This window comes from Glandiceps talaboti, chromosome 6 (assembly GCF_964340395.1).
Source record: "Glandiceps talaboti chromosome 6, keGlaTala1.1, whole genome shotgun sequence".
Classification (NCBI taxonomy): domain Eukaryota; kingdom Metazoa; phylum Hemichordata; class Enteropneusta; family Spengelidae; genus Glandiceps; species Glandiceps talaboti.
In genome coordinates this window covers 23,769,784-23,794,003 of record NC_135554.1, presented here as the reverse complement: position 1 = coordinate 23,794,003, position 24,220 = coordinate 23,769,784, and the positions used below count along the sequence as shown (strand labels likewise).

At 36.1% G+C, this 24,220-nt stretch overlaps 1 protein-coding gene across 1 annotated transcript; it reads left to right on the top strand.

The window, feature by feature from the left end:
* Nucleotides 1–2,240: 2,240 nt before the first annotated feature.
* LOC144436572 (uncharacterized) lies at nt 2,241–23,171 on the top strand. Its single transcript, XM_078125391.1, has 12 exons — nt 2,241–2,279; nt 7,059–8,741; nt 9,252–9,366; nt 10,147–10,325; nt 10,924–11,060; nt 11,765–11,833; nt 12,405–12,464; nt 13,126–13,173; nt 13,993–14,112; nt 15,014–15,115; nt 15,869–15,966; nt 16,891–23,171. The coding sequence occupies exons 2-12, from the start codon at nt 7,076–7,078 to the stop codon at nt 17,135–17,137; spliced, it is 2,841 nt and encodes a 946-aa protein (XP_077981517.1). The 5' UTR covers nt 2,241–2,279; nt 7,059–7,075; the 3' UTR covers nt 17,138–23,171.
* The last annotated feature ends 1,049 nt before the right edge of the window (nt 23,172–24,220 follow it).

Genomic DNA, 24,220 nt, shown 5'->3' with positions numbered 1-24,220 from the left:
GACGTACTAAATTAACCATGGATGTATTAGGATCTCCCCCTAATATATCCATGCTTTACCGATAAGGAGTTAGTCCTACACGGAGTATGACTCGATTCTGACAATGTCTCATTCACACCATCCCGCGAAAAGCTATGCAACAAACCCGAACCTGACGCTCGTACAGTGCTGCAAATAACTCACAAAATATCAGGCAGCAGGTTTGTCGCATGCACATAGCTTTCCGATCCGCGGGACGAAGAAGAAAAAGAGCGGTCAGAATCGAGTCCCGACTCGAGTTCACTCCGTCGTCTGCAAGCAACTGAAAGACTAATTAGATTCTAACTTTTGCGTGAGGGCGCACTGACAAGATGTACCTTACAGACATGACAAACAAACTGTTTGGTTAAGTACTTAGAAATATTTTTTTTACCAATACAATGTCATCATTAATGGGTCTTCTTGTGCAATGTATTATCACAAGCCACAGTGTACTTTTTCAACTGACACAACGAAAATTAAGCGCCGTCGTAAAGAGGCTAGTCACGGGTTTTTACCACAATGTTGAAGTGTAACTTTTTTCTCCCAAACACTTGATTGAAGTGCTGGTTATAATTATTATCTTACTCAATCATTGTATGTGTAATTCTTTTTTGAACTTGCAATAAATAATTAAAGAACAACAACTGTTAATTGCATGTCTTCATTATACATTGGAGAATATATTGTTCATAGTTCCAAGAATCAATAGGGATAAAATATGAGCCTGCCATTGCTTAGAATGCCCGTTTTCTTAGGAAAATATCGTACGAATCTTGCTGCTACAAATGTATACTACTAAGAAATATTAGTCTCTTCCCCTTACATGTAGGAATATATATTCAAAAGGTTGTTATGTTTAGTCTGTAGACCTGGAAAACAACAATCTATGAAATATTACACGCCCCTGTGTCCGGATCCAGCGTCTGTCATCGATCAACTTGTTCACAAGTACTCCGTTGATGCTTGCATACAGATGCACGTAGACATACTAAAAAAGTTGTCTATCACTTTTCGCACCTCATTGTAAGGAAATAAAATAAATAATACCCTGCACTTTTTTCCAAAATCGATCATGATTTGTTATCCCTAGCCTAGCAAATTGTCAAGATAGAAATTAATATAGTAAAGAAATTAAGGCGGAAACTACAACGAGGGAGCAGAAAGATCGTGTGTGTGATGGGGGGGGGGGGGTTATGGAAGGCCCCTGCAGCCGTTGGAATTTTCCAAATGTTAGGACCAAAAGTGTGCGCAATGGTGCCCCCCCCTTCCGCAGCCGTGTTTTTTTTAAATGTATAAGGATCAAAAGTATCACGTGCAATGGTGTTATATAGATTAGAAACATACACTCCTGGTTATAGCAGACGATTTAATAAAGAAAACATTGAGAAAAACGTAAATGTATTACATAGTGTAACTTTGCATGACCTTCACAACGCTTGGGAAATATCAACTATATCGTGGTGTAAAACAGCCTATAGTATTGGCGTGGTTTAGTTTTAATAACCCTCCAGAACAGCACAAATTGGTTCAAATTTTATATAGTGCACTATACTATATACACTGAAAAAGTCGGATTCTGGAGTTCTATGACAAATTTCTATGTTTAAAGACACACGTAAAATTTCACGAAAGTGAAAGTGAAGAAACAAAATAATACAATTTAACGAGGACTATAATTCTAATTATGTCTGATAAGATTTAAAAACAGCTTTTCACGTGTTGATGTAATTGTTTGCCTTAACCCAAGTCGGAAAGTGTACCGAAAGTGTCTGCATATCGTATGCTGTCTCTGTCAGTGACAGAGTAATAGTAATTGTAATGATATGATCTATACATTAATATCTAATGAATTATATATGAGATCATTCTGACAATGACATCATCACTATCATATGTATGTGTCAACATTATGCCAATAAAGTTATATAGTTGCAATAGTACAACACGACGTCCTGAGCCTCACTGAACATAACAGTACGCCCTCACGTACGTAGCTGTCATGTCCTACTTCCTTATTTTGACCTCGTTCACAAAAACAACATTATATCGATACCAAGTAACTCAAATAAGAAGTAAGTATTTCATTAAATGCTACAAACGTATACTATCGTTATCTGTCTGTCAGTTTAAATTGATTAGGAATTTATAAAGAGAGTAACCATTGCTTTAGTATCGCATAAAAGAAGTTGCCTGTCAAAGGTCGTGACGTCACCCAGCTCTTGCAACGAAAATGGCGGATGTTTGGTGTGTTGTCTGAGGTGAGGATATTTATGTTATGCCGTATTTATGTCGTGGGAGTGAAAATTTATGGATTATTTTTAGCGCGTAGAGACTGATTAAATGTATCTCCACTGTAAACAACCGATGTGGTTCGAAAACTATTGTTTTATAGCATTTTCATTGTTAGCTCGTTAGTGCACCGATTATGATGTCTAAAATCGTGTCATGATTAAAGAACGATAACGTACGCGGCACATCGTCGTCGGCCACTCATTGTGCCAATTTGCAACAAAATTATCAAAACATGTGTCTTGAAAACAAAAGATAAGCGCTTTTGTGCGACCGCAATCTCAAGAAATGTACTGTGTTTGTTTGTGTGTGAGGTGTTGTTCACCTAATGCGAGGAGAGAGCATATCCGATGATATCGTTGACAAAATCAAAGCGGAATGTCGCCATGGCCCATTGCTCCCATGTTGCTACGTTTGTGTAAACCCATTCACAAACTTGTAAAGAACTGATTTCAGTATACAATGAAACTGATTTCGGGAAAAAGCGTGTTTTTTTGTCAGGAGGTCGAGTTACAAAATGTATTTCAGCATTCAAAATTATCACAAGGTGATCGACTCATGTTTTAATTAAAACGTTACTTTGAGAGGCAAGTTTCTGTCTGAACATGTGCATCATTCACCGACCACAGTTGTAGTGTTAACACCCATATCAATATCACACAAGATACACAAATGTGAATGATCACAGTGACTAGAACATATAATCTCTCTGTAAATTAATGGTAAGGTAACTTCTTGCAAGATCTGAGAACCATGCTGTCAGTGCCAGCTAACTAAACACTGTTGAAACGAGCATTGTTCTTCTATTGTTTACCTATTGTTATTCCAAACACATACACTACAACTGAAATTGTTCTGTCATTGATATTGTTCTTTGAGATTATAATTTTTTTCTTATGCCAAATAGTAGGCTAGAATGATGTAGAACAGTTTTGTGGACCAACTGTGCAATGAGTACGTAGTTTCAGGGTTAGGATTACATTTAGAGCTGGAAAACATCAAATTTCTCATGTGCTGAATTTAATTGTATTTGGAGACAATATAAATATATTCAATATGACTTGGAATAGGCATCAATAATCTTCCAAATTTAATATGAAAACTAACAGCCTAGAGAGGGTCAAATCTTGTACACCAAAAGGGTTCAATTTATTTGGTGAATTGTACAATATTGTTGTTGATATGCAAAAATTAAATGAAAGAATAAAGAAATGTCTTTGTATACTGCTATGTAACTTAGTATTTAAAAATATGGTGAAATTAATTTCAGTGTGAGAATGATGCACAATTTGATCGTTATGGCAACATTTTTTAAGATGACGCAACTGCACATGACAGCCGCATTGAATTGTGGTTATTTTAAATTATATTCCACACAAGGAAAGTTTGATGTTTATTGCAAGTTGCACTTGTATCGTTTTTTGGGGTTTTTTTTGGCAGGTGGTCTCAAATTTAATTGCCTGTGAAATTTAATATAAGTTGATGCAATTAATTACAATTGAATTTGTTATGTACCTAATCAAATAATTAAAATAGGCAAACAAGAACTTCCTCTTTTATTGCTTATTGGGGGGGGGGGGGTTGCAAAGTGGCTGGTATAGTTTATATTATATTTATAACTAGATATACAGGTATTTGACATGAGATAGTCTTAGACCCAAGATTTGTAACATCAAACGCAGGAGATCAACTATACATGTGCCCTTGAAAATAGTTACATATATGCCATAGAATGACATACATTGACCCATCTCATGGCACCTATGAGTTATGAGGTCTATACCCACACAATTTTACCAAAAGTGCAGAGTCAAGTGACTATACGATGAGCTTAAAGTACAGAGTCAATATGTTTAAATTTTTATCATAATGGACTTTGGAGCCAAAAAAGGACAATGATCTATTGTGAGAGATGTGCAGAGTTCAGTGCCAGTTAGATAAAAGCTAAAATAAACTTAGTGAAAACTGTTTCCTGCTAGCTTTAAATATATGCAAATTGGCATTGCTTGATAGACAGGGACAAAGTACATTGTCTCCTAGGCATGACAAACAAATGAGTGTGCACCCCATTTTGAAAACCATAAATTAGTACATGTTGTCACTCTTACAAATATTTCTACACAATTACAAAGGAATGAAATATTTGTGGGGTGTCTGACCTTTTAGGGATCATGCATTCATGGTGTATCTGTATGTTTTCCATGAGACGTCTGTCTTCTGGATAACTAAATAGATGTCTTCCATGTAAATCATGCAAATAAACCTGATTTCAATACTCCAAAATTGATGAATTCATGCGTTTCCAACTCAGAGATTGCAGAATAAAGTAGAGTATTTATTTTATTTTATGTATATTTCGGGAACACGCCTATATAGTAAACCAAACCACACCCAAAAACGTACTTGTAAATGTTCGCCTAGGGGGAGGGGGATGGAGTTTTGACCTAAACGAATGTTTGTTTGTTGAGCTTGTGCAATCCTTAAAGTACAACTTGAGATAATTTATTAATTAATTAATTACTATTATTATTAATTATGACTGTCATCAGTCAGGTTAAATTTGTAAGATTTTTTATGAAATGAACATATGTATTACTATAGGAAGTAAAAGATTTGTTTGAATAGTGCAATAAATTATAGGTAAATAATTACCTTTTGGTACACTCTGAAGACAAAATTAAATTTTGTTGTATGGATCCAAAATTATGTGAAAACTGGGGTTTCTTGTCAGTCACCACATAACAAGGGACCCAGGTAGTTTGACATAACATAATTTAGTGTTCTGAACTTTGGTGTGTCCATAGACTCTCCACCAAGTTCCAACGTGGTGGAGGGTCTATGGTGTGTCACAATAAATTGCTGTGTATCAGTGCTAAGCACCTATGCAAGTAATCACTGGCAGTTTTGCAGATACCACTGGTGTGTACCTGCACCAGTGCAAGTAATTACTGGTACATATAATGATATATTAAAGGCCATGGTTTCAATCCCAGGTTGTCGATTTTATCAATGAATCCATAATGATTACATAGGATCTTTCTTTTGTTCTGGACCAACTTTTGTACCGCTCTGCCAGTCAACTGTTTTTCCGCCCTATTAAAATTTTAGCCATTACCTAACTCAGACATTCAAGTGAAAGTAACTTTCATTTTGATTGACCCCGTGCCACGCCAGTAAACAATTACATATGATATAGCAAAAGAAACACAATAGAAATAGGAAGATACTTTTGTCATTTTAATTTCTCTTTACTGAAAAAGTATTGGGAGAATACAAATACTCACTATGTGAAGAATTTTTAAACCCCAGCAAAGCATGTTGCAACATGACCATAGTATAGCAAGTATACAATATGTTTCAATTTCATCCAGTACTAATCAAACATAAAAATGAACCATGCTTGTGTACTGTATAGAGTAATCCTTATATCACAGTCACAATGACTCAAGTATACAATATAAAAATATTACAGGGATTGCACTAGACTTTGAAACCAGTGAGTCCCAGGGACCCATCACTGCTGAAAATATGGGTCCCTTAAAAAAAATGGGATCCTATTTTACTATCGTTTATTATCACTCATATCCACACAAATGTCTTCATAAACATTCATTCATAATAAATCCACACAAACACATCGTCATATCATGTACACTATGTTATTAAATACCTTTTATTTTGAATGTGTTGTAACTTGTATGTATTCATCAGTACAATGATGCACACTAAAATTACATACTCTCCAATACACTTTCCAATACATACCGTGTTTACATATTTAGTTCATTCTCGCAAACCAGAGCTGTCATTTCTTTCGCGAATTAATGGACGATGCCATAAAAGAGGCCGTGGTTTGCAACGCTAATTTAGTTATCAACTGGAGGTACGAAGTACTTCACACATGGAAGTTCCGATCGATGTTTCACTATGTGGTCATGGAGGCAGCCATATTTGTTTACATTCTCACTACTGTAAAAAACCTCATGTCAGCATCATCAGGAACTTTACATCTGTCTTACAAAACATATAAACATTCATAAAAATGCAGTACTAAAGTTGATTTGTGTTGATCATGCATGTAAAATAAAAATTAACAATCGCATGGGTGATCGATGTTCTTAGTGGAGATGTTTCGGTGAAACTCGTGCTAGGTATCGGAAAGTCAAAAATAAAAAAAACAAAACAAATATAAAGTCAAAATATATGCAAATTTCAACATATCTCCCACGCTTGGCACCATGTTTGATTACATCACCGATGATGGTAAACCCCAGCATGCATTATCACTATGTACTTGTGTCGGCACGAGTGAAAGATAGCGACGTCATTGTCTATGTCGCTTCGGGTGTCAACATCATGTACGATCAGTTCGCACATTCTTTACTCATAAATTACACTTTCACACATCTGGTGTTAGATCAGTCTTTTTCTTTTCTTTGTTTGACCGGACTTTTTATTGTCTTTACAAAGACTTTCTCATTGAACGAAGTACATTGTCACCGTCATTGAGCATAGATAGTAATGGGTCCCAGGAACCCACCGTTGAAAATTGAAGTGGGTTACATTCAAATGCATTCTGTCCTGGACGTGGAATATCGCGTTAACACGAACCCTGTATTAGTACCTTATATTAAAGTAAAATCTAACTTGGGCACAATATTTTTTCATAATAGGTACTGAAAATATGAATATAAACAAATGTGTTTAGTGTTGTTCATATTCTGTTTTTGTTTTGAATTTTTGCTCAGGATGTGTTTAATGTAAGATGGCTCAAGATCACTCCAACTTGGGCCATGGGATGTATTCTGGTGTCCCAGAAGAGGAGAATCAGTTTGATTTCTCCAACCTACTACAAAGTCACCAGAATCATTCAGAAGATGGAAACACCGGCAGTGGCGGCAGCAGTGATTTCAATGCCTTTTGGACAAACTTTATGCAGTCAAATGAGACCGGCTATAATCTTCCTAGCTCATGGAGTAACACTAACACCCAGTCAGCTGAGAATTATGGCTTCCGAGGTCGCTCACTGTCAAGTCCAGATGATTTTGGGTGTTTTAATTATAGTGCCTTTGATGGTGCAGGCAATGCTCCGGATTCAGCATCTGATTATCGGACACCTGGGTATCCCAGTTTTCAGCCAACATATGATTACTCTGAGGCAATGGATGAAGGCAGACACATGTATGCTTCTGCCTTGAATACATTCTCTAATCTATCAGCCACTTCTGAGAGATACGGAAGTACTGAATCACACATATCCAATACTTCAGATATCAGCTCCAGTTCCAGTGCAAGTCGTACATCAGCTTCTGCAAAACTTAAGTCATACTCGGATGTCGCCAGTATGCCTCCTCCGAGCCCTGACCAGATACCTAAAAATATGAAAACCACTGATAAACCAATTCAACCAAATACTAAAATCCCAAAGCGACAGTCTTCATCCAGACCAAAGAATGTGCCACCAAGACATGCCAACTTGATGAGGGGTGGAGCAAATAACGGCAACCACTACCAAAAGTCAAAGTCGGCATATGGGCTAGATGAATTTGTTGCCATCAACTCTAATAATAGTACTCCAAGGAAGAGTACGATAGATCCAAACTCCAAATATGGACTAGACAACTTCAATATTAGTGCAAGGAGACCACTTTCCAGTAAAGAATCTTCATCAAAGCATGGTGATACCAAGAGAACAACTTTCGGTAGCAGTGATGAAGTAAAAGCTCCTGATTTCAGTACTAGAACACAGAAATCCACTGGTGCTAAAATCCCTTCAGTCGGTCCCCATGACAAATTCAACACGGACAGGGGAGATGATTGCAAAACTTGCTTGAAGTGTGAAGAGAGAGAACATGACGGAAGTTCTAGTGATCGAAGTGAGGACTCACTTCAATCCAATAATTCATTTGGTGCCTCAGATAATATGCAGTCAGGTCAGTATGATACTTCAACTAGTGTTGGCACACGCTTTGACGTAAGAACTGGAAAGTATTTAGGCCCCTACAGTCAAGATATTGAACACGAGGAGGAAAAGTCAGGTGATGCAGACAAGTCAAACAGTAAGCAGGAAAGGAAAACCAAGAACAACCATCATATCTTCTTTGATCCAAAGCGAATCTTCCAGAATCCAAAAGAAAGGCAACCTGTGCCTGGAAAAGAACAGAAAACCAAGGAAGAGAATAGGTCTGAGCATAGCGATGGAATGTATCAGGAAAGGAAGGATCAGTCTTATTATAGTGATATCCGCCAGGATGATGAAAGTCGAGGTGCAAAGCCAAAGAGAAGTCATTCTCCGTACAGATCTACTACTGCTAATTCTAGACAACAGGCGCATAAAGCCACAACTCATACCAAAGAGAAGCATGAAGAGAGGCGGCCCGGCAGTGGTCGTAAGAATGTAGAAAGGGAAAGCAATAACGGATATGCTGAAAGTAAGTATTGTACGTTTTGATGATAGATTGCGGTCCATAGAATGATAATATAGATTATATAGTATGACAATTTTATCTGTATCTTGATTTATGTATTCTCCACAGTGTAAAATCAGAAGCGAAAGTTACAGAAAATTCATTGAGTGCACCATAATAACAAAGAGATTAATATCGTAAATCCATTCAAAGTTTGAAATTTCAAAAAGTTTCAAATCCTTTCATAATTGACTATAAATGTGAACATGAGAAACGGGTAATTACATAATATTCAAGCAGGTCAAAGTTCAGTTCAACAAAGTGATGTTAGTTGTTTCATTTCTCAGTTCCAAGAAAAGAACAAAGAGTACTGTGAAAAACAAGACAAAATAAATTATTGTAGATAAACCAATTGAAACAGTATACTTTTACACTTATATGAATGCTATAAACAATTGAAGTACATAGAGATTAGAGAAAGTGCTTTACTTCAGTGTTTCTAGTTGTAGAAATGTGATGTTGTTGTTGTTGCAGTGTTTACAGGAGATATGTGGTACAAAGGACTCATATTTGTTGGTAGATCTGTCATGCGGTTTACTATGTTGATTACTATGTTACTTTTGATTCTCCTGGCTCTCATTATTAGATGGTAAGTAACTTTCAATTTTAACACATATCTCGCATCACCTTAACTCTATATTTACATAAAGCCTTGATAAAACTATTCTACAAAATGGATTGAGTGCTTCCCCAGGGAGTCAAGGAAGTATAAAGGGCCATCATGCCATGCCAGGGTAGTAGTATTCTCATATCATAAATATCATATCATATCATATCATATCATAAATATCATATATCAATTACAGCTAAGGAGGCTAAGAGCCTATGAGCTGATCATGAGTCAAATACCAAAAAATGTAATAGATCAATAGACTAAGCATGTATACAGTTACTACTACATTTTTTTTCACTATATATGCAAAGTACAGAATACAGTTCATACATAATGCAGTCTGTAGTTCAGTCCTGAGTCAAACAGTGTACTTAATAGGATAGATAGATAGAGTTTCAGAAAATTGTTTATATCAAAGGCTGTGTATGTACAGTTTACAGGTTCCAGGTTTACAAGTCAAACAGTGTCCAAGTTCATGTTTGCTACATGTATATATTTATAGTCTGCCCAATGACTCTGAACTGTTTTTGAATGAATTAATAGTGTTCGCTGTAACAATTGGTGATGGCGGTTTATTCCAAGTGCTGATGATGCAGTTTGAAAAGAAATTAGCACGAGTGGATTAATTGTATTACTATTAATTGTAAAGTACTTTGATCACAGTGTGGGAAAGCGCTATCTAAAAAGTAACATTATTTATTGCATTGTACTATTTACTTCTACTCATACCTCTGTTAAAAAATATCTTTTTGGCAGTGCAAAGATTTTATGGAAGAATGGTAAGGAATACAGCTTCATAATTTGGAATAGAATCAAAGTGAAAGTGAGAGAGAAATGGAAACGGAATAATAGCCAATATTCTAACGGTGGATGTTCATGGAATGACAAAAGGACAACAAATGGACCAAGTGAGAATATACAACTGCCCTCAACAGGTAAGATGCTATAGATAAATTTTCATAGTATGTCTGTATAAGTAAGTGGGTCAGTAAGGTTTATTGTGTTTCAAGGCCACTGGCCCAAATGCAGATGTTACAGAATACATACAAGTTACAGTGTACACAAAAGACATGCGTCCCATATCTGTAATGCTGTAGGAGTGGAAATTACAGATTACTCAGTCTTTTATCAGCCCGGGCACACATCCGCTGAGCACTGCATCATCACATGATCTATTGGTTTGTGTGCGACCGCAGACAGTAATCGTCATCTTTTAATCTGCCATGTCAAATTATGTATATGACCCTTGTTTGCGTATACATTCCCACAACTCTTTATGGTGAATTGTCAGACCGTCTCAGCCAATGAGAGCGTAGTTGTTGATGACTAGTTACCTGCATACGTATATGATGCATGTACACAGTAACCAGTGAAAGGCACACAGGCACATGTAAACTGTAGGTAGTGAGGAGTGATAATCAAGGATAAGCAGCTACATAGTTGGGTTGATTGTCGCCATAGAGGGTGCTATACAGCTGAAAGTTCTACACCTGCAGATTTCAACATCTTTGCTTCACATGATTTGTTTTATAGGTGAAGAGGCCATACAGAGACTACTATCCTGTGAAGGCAAGAATCCATATAATGTATTAGGTGTATCACGTGATGCTACTGATGAAGAAATTAAGAAATATTATCGTAAACAAGCTATGCTAGTCCATCCTGACAAGGTATGGAAGTCTTTTTGTGGGGTCCTGTCTCAGAATGTGTGTGTTTGTGAGATGTTTCTACAAGAATTTACTAAGATTCTATGATATTTAAAAATGTACTCCTATCAGAGAAATGTAGTGGTAATTTAGGGAGAACTTTACATTGTTTACTCTTTGATATCTATACATATAATATAGCAGAATACTCAAAGACCATTTATTTATTCACTGAGTCTCTAGATGTACCATTTGTGACTAGCAAATATTGTCACAAACATAACAATCAATATGTTGACTAGCTTATTTGAAAAAGGGCTAATTTTCAATCCCTGGCCAGTGTCTTGACACTTCCAACATGTATCAACCCAACATTTTCATGAATAGTCCCCAAAATGCAACTAATTTCAAAAATACAGTACGAGATTTCTTTCCTGTATATTCATAATACCATAGTCCAACATTAGGAGATAAGCAAATCTGTGATACTCTCTCAAACGGCAGTTTCTTAGGTACTCTATGAGCTCTGTGAGCATATTACACGGTCTACAGTCATCTGGCATAGTGAGTGTCGTCTTCATCTGACCCCTAATTATATGCACGTTAGGCCTTTAGCTTAAGTGTTAATATTTACAATTACATCAAGAAATGTAAAGTGATATGAATGTGCACTATATCTGCAATGACTAATTTCTGTCCTGATATACTTTTATCTTTTATTCTAACAGAATAACATGACAGGTGCTGAGGAAGCTTTCAAGATACTAGGGCATGCCTTTGAGATACTTGGAGACCCAGTGAGTATTCACAGTAACGGTGACAATCACACAAAGTAGTCGTCAATGTTAACCTGTATTTACAATTCTGATAAATTGAATCTACATGATATCATGTGCACATGCCTACACACACACACACACACACACACACACACACACACACACACACACACACACACACACACACACACACACACACACACACACACACACACACATACACACACACACACCAGTGTGCATGCCCTCCAATGATAGCAAAATTTTGTTGTTGTGAGTCAAAATGAGAATAACTGGGATTTCTAGCATCGCTAGAAATTGTGTGCGCCAGTGGCATGTCAAATTGGCTTAGAGGGCACACTGACAGACATACACACATATGCACGCACGCAGACAGACACACATACAAACAAACACATGCATACCTACATAAAACCTACATGTAGCATTAGAAAACTGCACAACTTGTTTTATAAATATACATCAAAGTTGTGAAAAAGCATGAATGACTTTTGCTGGTCAACATTGGTTATAGACAATGAATGTCAGTGTGATTTTGTTTTGTAATGATTTTTATGTTTGTGTACAGGCTAAAAGACGAATGTATGACTCGGAAACAACTCAAGATTCAGAAGTGGAGGAGGCAATGGTAAGATTTTCAAGAATTTTATCTATGCCAGTTGTTTAAAAGAGAAGGTGAACTAGCGTAGTTATAAGGAGAGGACTAACATAGTTATGTGAAATAATGTAAAGTGTCAAACTGCATCTGTGCACACTAGTGAACACTTCGTGTGAAATGTGAAATGTACTTGCCAATTTTGATGATAATAATAATAATAATACTTACAATTACTTAGAGCTTTACAACACCACGTTACAGATTCATAACCATCTCACTCTAACCACTCACTCATTGTGAATCCACAAATATAAAAAGGGAACTCCAATCCAGGAAGTAAATAGATTTTCATAAACCATTGATTCTGGAGAGTCATTGCATGATTTTACATCACCTGCAATTGCTCACGATTTCAGAGAAACATCAAGCTGATGTTATGGATATATAAGGTATCTTTGCTGTGGGCCACATTGCCTCATGGGAGTCAACAGAATGATTATTCATGGTTGAACAATGAATATTCATGACTCCTGAGTGCTTATTCCCTTCAGTGTAAAAAATCTCTCTTGAATATACATTGGTCAACCATGAATAATATCCTACCAGTAACCATCTTCTTTACTTCTTTGTTAGTCTTTACTTGACATGTTGACCCCTATCCTACTGACAACAATTCTATTTTGTTTTACAGAAAGATATAAATGAATTCTTTACCAAACTTCATGAAAAGATGAGAGAGGTAAGTACCTGGAAGTGACATGAATCTCTCCAGATTCCTTAATCAGAGTGTGAAATGGTTTAAAGGTGTAAACACAAACAAATAATGCAACCACAATGATAAAAGATACTTCTTAGTGATGTTCGGAAACATTTCTAACTTTGCACTTGAGAGCACACATAATTCACAGCACATACCATCCTCTGTGTAAACATAAAGGGAGACCTGTGAATCTCTCTAAGATCCTAAAGTTGAAAGGTAAAGCTTTAAAAAAATGAGTTGGCTTCTCACTACCACCTAGAGGAAAGAAAGAACACATCAGGAACATTCACGGTATCTACCAGTTGGCATGTTAGCTCAACTGGTTAGAGCAATCTGACTAGTGTTTAGGGGATGTGGGTACAATTTTCTTTCCTCATTTATAACAAACATAAAATATGTCATGGTGAGTTTCTTTCATTTATAGCAAACCCATAAAAACATACATCCTCCTTTTAAACAAAACTAGTCTACCTGAGGTAGGGTCATGAGAACCTACTAGTAGTAAGAGTTGTAGATAGGGCTTTCAACTACTTGTCTTAAGATCATGTCCCTTTTCCTCCCATCCATGTCATACTGTGCTTACTATATTACTATGGGACTACATTTTCACATTCTTGGTAAACATTATATTTAGGTGTGAATTTATTTTTGCTGACTTCTTTCAGTTTGTTGATTTGTAATTAAATCTTCATAGTATGTATGGTGTGAATGAATGACTGTAAGTCCAAGTTTGATATTTACACTTTGAATGTCCGAAGACTCACAAAGGTTAAATTTACGTGTTATTTATATTCTTAGGCAGCCAATACTATGCGATGTGACAACTGTGGTGGCAAGCACATAAGAAGAGAGACGGATAGACCTTATTATAGCGCTAGATACTGTAAAAAATGTGATATACGGCATCCTGCTAAAGAGGTAAGCTGTGATCATGTTGCCATGTATTTGGTACATTTCAATGCCTCCATGCTAATCCGAGTTGAAGGTTAAAAGTGTCTGTAACGCCTGGTTTGTCCAAGTTACCTATATAGTTACTTTGCTCTAATAAGTAACTTTGTAACATTCCAGTGTCTGTGGGGTCAGACTTTACACTGCCCTCAAGTTACTTTGCTTTAATTGTAACGTTGTATCATTCCAGTGTCTGTGGGGTCAGACTCGACTAGCCAACCCTTATCTACTTTATTGTACAAACTGTATAAAAAAATCTTATATGGTAATAAACTAGATATATAGCTATACTATATAATTTTACCACCTAGATGCAGGATAAAAATTACAGTCATTTGATTCTTTGATCAACACTGTGACTTCTGCTCCATGTGTTACGCATACATTACTACAGATGCTCATGAAAATAGTTGACCTCCATGTTCTATTTGACCCTGTGGTATGAGGTACAATGCTATTGCAGGTACCGAGAATTGATATTAATTGCCAAAATGCAGTTCAAAGTGAGCATGCTCAGTTAAAAAGTATTATGGGATTATTTGTAGCTGGAAGTAATGGTAATACCATTCTGATCTTGACAATTGTCTGTGTTTTGTTATGAATAGAATAACATTAGTGATGAAATTTTGTTTAGTGTCAAGGTTGATTCTACATCATCCACAAATTCTTTTGAGGAGTCGGAGAACCAGTGACGTGATGGTGGTTGTTATCTTGTAGAAAAACCAATGTATAAAAGTCATATATTTTGTTTGAATGTGTTTAACATGGCTTGTGTGTGGTATATTAATATAATATGTAACTCCCATACTGTATAAAATTATTGTGGCTTTTAATTTGTAACTGAGTAATTTTGTGATTTTGTTTTTTTCAGGGTGATATATGGGCAGAAACAAAAATGTTAGGATTTAAATGGTTTTACTATGCTTGTATGAAAGGAACTGTCTATGATATTACTGAGTGGGCTGCTTGTCAGGTCAGTTTGTCTTGTCTTGTTCAGTACAACTTTCACATAGTAACAAATCAATAGAAATATTTTTTATAATGTGAGTTAACTCTTCAGAAAGAAAGGTGGTTGTAAGGCAATATTGCAGAAATCAAACGAATACACAGACATAGAGAGAGACACATCCATCTATCCATACATGCATGCACACATTGAATTGATGTATGCACGCACAGACATGCATGTGCACACATGCACACGGACAGATGTATGTACCGACAGACAGAAATACATATATACAGACATACATATGTACGTACGTACATATGTGCGTACATACGTACGTACGTACGTACGTACGTACGTACGTACATACATACATACATTACATACATACATTTATATATACACACAATGACACAGACAGACAGACATACATACATACATACATACATACATACATACATACATGCAGACACATGTGTGCATTAGTCTCTACTCTCAGGCAAAGTTATCATTTCACTCTTATTTAATTACATATATATCATTACAACTATGAGATACAATAATACATACATACAACAATACACATTCATTCCTTCATTCTGTTATATGTACACACACAAATATTCTTTTATACAGACACAAAAATACATGTAAAAAGGGAACAGCTTTGAAATAAAAATGCATGCTTTGGCATAGTACTGAAGTTTGAAAAAGTCATCGTCTGTTTTGTTGCTGATTTTGATATTTGTCTTTCCCTTACGTCTGGTACCTCTACAGAAAATGAATAATTTAGAACCTGATAGTCATACAGTACAGTGTCGGTTTGAAGGCCAAGGACGAAGACCACGTAATCAACACCACAGACATCAAGAGGGGTGAGAAATAACATGTATTATTATCAAACTATACAATTAACTGTATCAACTGATGACCAAAAGATAGGTTTTGAAGAATAAACTAATCTAATGAAAGGATGTAAGCTTTAGACCCCACTAGCCAGGTCTGGTAGGGGTGTGCAGCCAATGCTGCCAACCCCAGACCTCATTTTAGACCCATTTTTACCAAAATTCAATACCCCATTTTAGACCATTCAAGTTTTTAGAAGACCTCATTTTAGACCAAAATACATAACCACCGATATGAAAATGTCAACCAGCAAATAAGCTGGGCGAAATTCCCAGAATTTATTATTTGGTTCCTTCCAGGACCCCGTTTTAGACCAAACAAAATTGAAAATTGTTTAAAGGGCATCCCATTTTAGACTCCTTATCTCTATAAATACGTTTTAGACTAAAGGGTGAAAAAACCCACCCCAAAGGGCGGCACATATACGTATACCCAATAGGTAGGAGTAACACCCACCCCGGCTTTAGATGCAGCTATTTTAAACTGTTTGTGATTGAAATTGATACTAATCAATCATAATCATAATCATTATTTCTTACATTACATTAAAAATAATCACAATGTGCTGTACAACTGATAGGCAGGAAAACAAACAAGCATAAAAGACAACAAAAATACACCATTTGAAAAACTGTTAAAAATGTCCTAATATTAGACAAATACTAGTACAAAAGGTTACTACATTATACTACATTGATATGGTTAATACCACACGGTGAAACTTACATAGAAGATAATCTAGTTTCTAGTTTTCCAGACTGATATTACAAGTGAATGGATTTAAGCTCTATAAGGATAAATGATGGTTTTCCATTTAATTTATTTGGATCGTTAACACTCTTATTTTATCATGGTTCTGAGTCTTAGTTCTGTATCTATGTCACATTCCATAGGGAAGCAGAACTGAATGACTTCCTGAAGGATCTCTTCAATCATATGCAACATGGCGGTAACGATGGCACACGACCTGGATATGGACCGGGACCAGGACCTGGAATGGGGCCAGGAATGGGACCAGGAATGGGACATGATACAGGAACTGGAACGACTGCTGGACCAGGTGCTAGATTTAGTGGTGCAGGTGCAAGTGGAATGGCAGGAGGTGGTAGAAGAAAAAAGAAGAAACGGAAAGGTCGATGATGAGCCAGTAATGAAGATCACAGAATGACTACAAGATTACCATGACATGAATGAACATTGGAAATAGTACAAGATTGGTCTTAATATGATGTTGTATACCACAATATTGTACTCGGTTTGAATCATTGGTATCTGTTCATGTGATACAGGGACCAGGGAAAAGAGAGCTTGATTCGTCAATCATGAAATTATGACTGTAACACTGATTCATAACTATCAGAAAGGAAGTGATCAGATTGTATGGACTACGCAGATTGTCTTGGATAGCATTACATATTGTTTATGTTGTGTGCTAATTTCACCCAACAAATCACATTTCAAGGCTTCAAGTTATTAAGTTTAAAAGACTGAAGTCCAGGTCAGTGAAATTGAGACAAATAAGCATTGTTTGTATCAGCTGTAAAAATAAATAGGTCCTTGAAATTTACAAAGTTGTTGATAAACAGGAGTATTAAACTGAAGTAGTAAGTTTACTTTTATCTTTTGCTCATGTGCTAAATGTTGAAAGGTTTATGTATCTTGAGTTATTGTGATACTTTCCAGAAACAAATTTGACCCCCTCAATCACCCATATTTGTTTAGACATTAGGATCTGTATGTTGCAGTTACTGCCTGCTAGTGGCATATTACTGGCAAAGAGTTTGCTCATTTGCTAGCAGTAAGTCACTGGTTAGATGGTTTTCATTGCTATAGTTCCTAGGAACTAGTCGAGCCCGTGGCCCCAAAGAGAACTCATTGTGATTATGCAGTGCGTTGTGTCTGACTGACAGCTTGGAAATTAATACACAAATTCATTTGACAATAAATATAGCAGTTGTACAGTTCTAAATACAACTTATCAGTTACTAGCAATGCCACACCTCACTGTGAGTGTAAGTAAGGATGGATAAAAGTTAACATGTTACAATAATGGTTTTAGTTTGTGTTTGTTAAAACTAATCTATCATGTAATAATTACCCCAATTTACTGCATGTATCACATTGTTTATAAATGACCAAGCTACCATACACAGTAATAAGTAGGCTTTGTGTAGGCTATGATTATATTGGAGTGTAACATTTTGAAAGGGACATTGTCCAATCATAAATGTTCTCATACAAATAATTGAATAGATCGCCCAATCAGGTTAATCAACTGAATGAAATATACATCAACGTGATGATTTGTGTAGGTTTATTTTGGAATAAATTACAATCTCATATTGAGATTTTGAACTTGTTTTATTGACTGTCATCGTTAGATTGAAGTTACAAATACATGTACATCATGCCTTGATTGGAACTAAGGTACTTTCACAGCCAATTTCACCCAAGCTTGCCAAAACAGTGACACACACAGTTTTGGCAATGGTAGGAGAATTTGGCTGTAACACTGCTAAGTGTAATAGATGCAGAAATAGAAACATAGTGTGTATATTCCAGACCAAAAAACATAGCTCATCAAACCATATTTTGTTAAAAGGGGGCCTCCTTAAATTATAAAGATTGAAATGTTAATTTTTTGGACAGTTTGAGTGTAGACAATTATCAAGTGTTGTAGAACAATTATCATTTCATTCTTAGAATTATGTCATCATATTCATCCTCTTCAGGTCAACAGCAGTTTTGAAAGTAAAGTCTCGGCTGAGATTACGATTAAAATTAAAGTTGGACAACAAATGTCTAGCAGAGGTATAGAGTAGGTTGGTTCAGAACAAAAGAATGACCCTATGGCTCCACTGATAAGATAACACTAATGTGAGTACCTGGGATTGATACCTCTGGCCTTGAAAAGTTATAACAAAATAGAGATGATGTTATTTTGACAGATCAAGATTTTTATAAAAAGTTTTGAGAAAATGATAACACAAAAGGACAGACAGACAGACAGAAGACAGACTGACAGACATCCTCATAACATCCCCTTTCATTATGGAAAGTGGAAAAGGCCTGGCTTTAAGTTAACAATGTAAAGCTATAGCAAACACTAAAAAGTCCTCTATTTATTTTCCAAGGTGCTACATTGAAGGGCAGATGACTTAAAATATCTTGTATTCCTTGACTACAGTTTGACATGACCAAAATGAACACGCCTACATTTCATGTTTTGTTAATCTGGTCACCAGAGGGCAGCCTTTGTATACAAGTTTTGATATGTATTTTTGCATTTTAGCAAATCCGTCAACATGACTAGGTAAATTTATAAGCCGTACAAATATATTAGCACATGGGACAAAAGGAATGTTGTATTTTTTTGTCTTACCTAAGTTTTTATCTTACTTGGATTTCCTTTAAATCTATACTTTTCACTTTTTGGGGGGTCAATTTTCTGTCACCTTTCTTCCACAGTGATGTTTTCATACATCTGAACATTATTTTCTGATGAAGGTGAAGTCCACCAAGGTGGGATAAAGTTGAGTAATATTTTAAAACAAGAACTGCAGCTGTTTAAATTTTCAGTTGACTCGAGCCTTGTATTCAGTCACTTAGTTGTGCCATAGTCTAGAGCCTATCTGTGGCTTTGACTCATCCTCCACATCTAGAGGAATGAGGCACAGGCATGACATTACAAACCCACCCACATTGAAATTAATATCATGCTTGTGTTAACCAATCACAGAATTCCTGCCAATAATAAGTTGCTGTTTACTACAGCAGTTACGTAGTTTCCAAATATGGTACATTTGCCATATCAGGACGCTATTTTATTCTTTGTTTTACATCATTCTAACAATTTGGGGTTTACTCATTTGCATGAACAACTTTTGGTTCGGGGTTTCTGATTCCTCTAGACGTGGAGAATGATTCAAAGCCACAGATAGCCTCTAGACTAGTTAATTGTGCCAGTAGTTAAGTTTATCATTATTGGGGTGTAGTCAAATATAAACCAGTGGTGTAATTGAATGGTGCTATTAATTTGATATTGTGCCACAATGTTATTCATAATGAGATAGTTTTGTAAGTTTTTATTGCCTTTCTGGATTCTGTGAATTACACAACACCATCAGCTTTTCTGTTTGATACAACAACGCAGAAACTAATAAGAAACTGGACATGCTGCACTTTAAGATAGCAAGATTGTATGAATACAGTTTTTTGCTACAGTTAATCTAAAAGAAATGAACTACACATGCCACCGTACAGACATCAAATGAACACCGCAAAGGACATTTTATGCACCCTTCATCGGATGTTTGATACTAAGAAAAACATTGGCGCCTGATTGTCTGCATGGTGGTACAATACATTTAAATGGTTTATTTCATTTAGACTAAATCTAGCTATTGAAGTGTGGCATATCCAGTTTCTTATTGGTTTCTGCATGGTTATGTCAAACAGAAAAGCTGAATGGTGAAATTCACTATACATGTACTCCTCCCTTCTAACATAGTACACATGTAGTTTTGATAAAGTAAATTCTTTGCAATATGAAACCAGAGCAAGCCAAACAAGTTTAAATCAATGCATTAGTAATTTTGACAATACAAGCCCCACTTTACAGGTCACAAAGATTGCATTTACTCCCAGCGTAGAATCTAGTTGTGTGGGTATTTGTAGGGGAAAAATGAGAGAGAGACGAAAATCCCCACACGGCTGGATTCAAGGCTATAGGATTGTCCTGTAGGACCTACAGGGCTGTCCTATTGGATGCCAATAGGGTTGACTTATTTGACACCAATAAGGTTGCCCTATAGGACCTACAGGGCTGTTCTATTGGACGTCAATAGGATTGTCCTACTGGATGCCAATAGGAGCTATGTCCAAAACCCTCATAGGACTGCCCTATTAAACTGTCCTGTAGGATTGCCCTATATGATCCTATAGGATTTTTTTGTAAGTGTATACTAATAGTCCAACTCTGAATTTGTGTTTGTTGAACAGATGGTAGCCAAAACTGTAAGTCTGATGTTGTGTCATTCATTTCTAGTGGGCCCTGTCCTCAAACAGTGGCTGGGAGGGCAGCAGGACATGCTTTATCTTACAGACTAGTGGTGACCTAAACTCCTATGCAGTGTTTGCTGAAAATATCATTGATATAAAACTATAGTTTTGATTCACCCACCATCTCTTATAACAATAGAGTCCCAGTTTATGGGACAAAGTGTTTGTTTACACTCTAGTGAGACATTGATGCATGCCGCCATCTTGTTTATAAGTCATTGGGAGCAGACTATCAGAAAGGATGAAATCAAATATGGCCGCCACTGATGTCAGCGATAGAAAAGTGATACGGAACCACCACACCCCTCATAGCACAAATCAACCATTCTAACACTACAAATCAATTGCAACTGTAACAAAATCAAAATGTGTGTATGGTAATCTGGAAATGACATTGAATTCCTGTGTGGATGTACATACTGATGAGTAAGGATGATGATGGCATAGTAATCTGCAATTAGAATTTAATTTCTTATCAACCCCAAACAAAGTGCCAAGTTACAATTAGTGTAATCTGCAATGTTATCTCACTCCTCCATACAACTAGATTTCTCATAAATTATGTAATTTAAAAAGATACAAAGTTTTGACCCAGCCTTTGAAGATGTATCGTTAATTTTCGTTTTCATGTCGGTAAACTTTTACGTAAATGATCGTCTGTTCATTAGTGTTCCCAAATAATTGCCAGTAGTGACTAATTTCTTCTGAATATGAGAAATTACATGCAAAATCTTCCACTTTGTTGAAGTTTTGACCCTAGCATGCCTGGTTTAGGGTCTGTGGTTGAAGTAATGTTTTAATATCCTGTGCAAATAAGAAATGTACATTTACAGTGGCCCTGGAATATGAATGATAACATAATATGTACATGAATAGGCTGTCTATACACATATTTCAAAGAGATCTGATTGATTATTCATGTTATTTTTGAAAACAAAATTAATTTATTCATACTTTGAGCCCAAATGTGACCATACACTCATAAATGAAAGTCTAGAGAACATTAGTTTTGGGGGTACAGAAGCAATTTAGCTGTAGTAGATTTTATTGGCTGTTTTCTTCACACTGTCAGACAAAAACAGAAGGTATGGAACAGTGGAGTCTTTCACTCAAGAGAAACAATTTTCGGTCATGGCGCTTTGACTCGGAGAGAAAATATACTGTTATTGATTAGTCAACATGTGGAGTGTGAAATAACAATTATTGCCACATCAGTTTGGGATAGCTAGCATTGTGATGTCATGAATGATAATGTGCAAATGGTTGATTACAGCCAAAACATTACCAGCATGTGATTTCAAGATTGGAATTGCAATTGTTTAATTACAATGTAAAGATCACAAGGTGATTTCAAGATCGGGAACACAGTTGATTAATTATAATGTAACAAACACAATGTGAAATGGAAACCTGCAGTTTGTTAATTACAGTGTGACGAGCACAAGTTGATTTCAAGAGTGGGAACGCAATAAATGGGGTGGCAGGTCTATGGTTAATATGAATGTGACAAGCACAAGATGATTTCAAGAGTGGGAAACCTGCAATATACAGCAATTGCACCAAATCTTGATTGTATATAATGTAATGGGCATGAAATGTACCACCAATCAGAAATTTTAACTGATGATAGTATAAAAGTTGTGAACGTGACATTTTCACACACACAAAAAGGGAAAGGTTAAATGAATTCCCTATGTACTTATGGACTTGGAAGAAAGTCTAGGTACCCTGGTATGTGTAAATAAAAAAACCTGGTGAGTTGGTACCAGTATATCAGGTTTTCATGTAATTATTGATAAACTTATCAAGGGATGTTTTTACAACTGTTGTTGTCCAGTCTCTTTGACAAAGTGGTAACGACGTTGATATTTGTTAACTAGGGCATAATTTTGTTTGTTACTCTGGTATTACTAGGAAATTTGTTTGTTTTTTTCTGGTTTTTTACTAGACTTATTTCATCTGTGTTCTAGAACATTTCAGAGCTAATTTGTATGTTTTTGTTCACTTTTGAAAAATTGCTAATTTTTTTTTGTGAAGTCAGACTTTTTGTTCAATGTTATTTGGAAAAGAAAGAAAAAGGCGTCACCATTTACAAGTACATATTCATCCTTCCTTGCCTTTAAATGTAACAAATCTCATATAATTTGCAAATAAAAACTTTTTGCACATGATCTCATCTGGTGATTTGCTTGTAATTTCTTTGTGATAATATTTTATCTTCTACTCACACATACTAACCTGTATTTGCATAGAATGGGCACTATCCATGTAGCACGGGAGTCCTACCAAGTGATTTGCTTGGAGCATGGAAAGAGTATGTGTGCGATAGTCATGTACAAGGGTGGTTCTGGATGGTTGGTTGAATGGGGGAAACATGCCCTCTTTGTACTGAGTGTAGTGACATTTAGGTAGCTGTCATTATTCTAGGGGGGAGGGGTTCGGAGGAATTGTGAAAATTTGAGTAACCCTATGTCTAGCTTGAAATTTTTTCGTAACCCCCCCCCCCCCCCTTGACGCACAATTTTTGAGTGACTCACTTCCTCACCATTTTAGTCATAACTGTCAGTGGCTTTCTACAAACATTACACAAATTGAGGACAGGTTGAGCTTTGCATTGAGACACACATGCTAGCACGAACACATACACACACACACACACATACATACATGCATGCGTGCATGCATGCATACGCGCGCACACACACGCACACACGCATACATACATACATACATACATACATACATACATACATACATACATACATACAAACGAACATAACCAAACTTTATTTTTAGAAATTTAATTTCCTCGTAACATGATGGATGGAGCTTATTTCAAAAGTAAGAGGTAACAATGAATGCATTTTGTTCCCAAAGTAGCTAGTAAACTTGGAAAGTAGGCGAGATAAGTTGAATCGAAGTTTGAGAGAGCTAAGTGGGGGTGGGTACAGGAGTGGGGTTTTCACCCTCCCGCCCTAGCATTTTTGAAATTCAAGGACTAAAACTAAAAGAATGTTATCTGGTGTTATTTTAACATGTCAAGGTGATAACAATACCTCTCCTGATCACAATTGAAATTTCAGAAAACTATTGAACACTGAGAAAAATTCTTAAAGTATATTGTTGCATGCCATACCATTTAATATTATTATATATTCATTT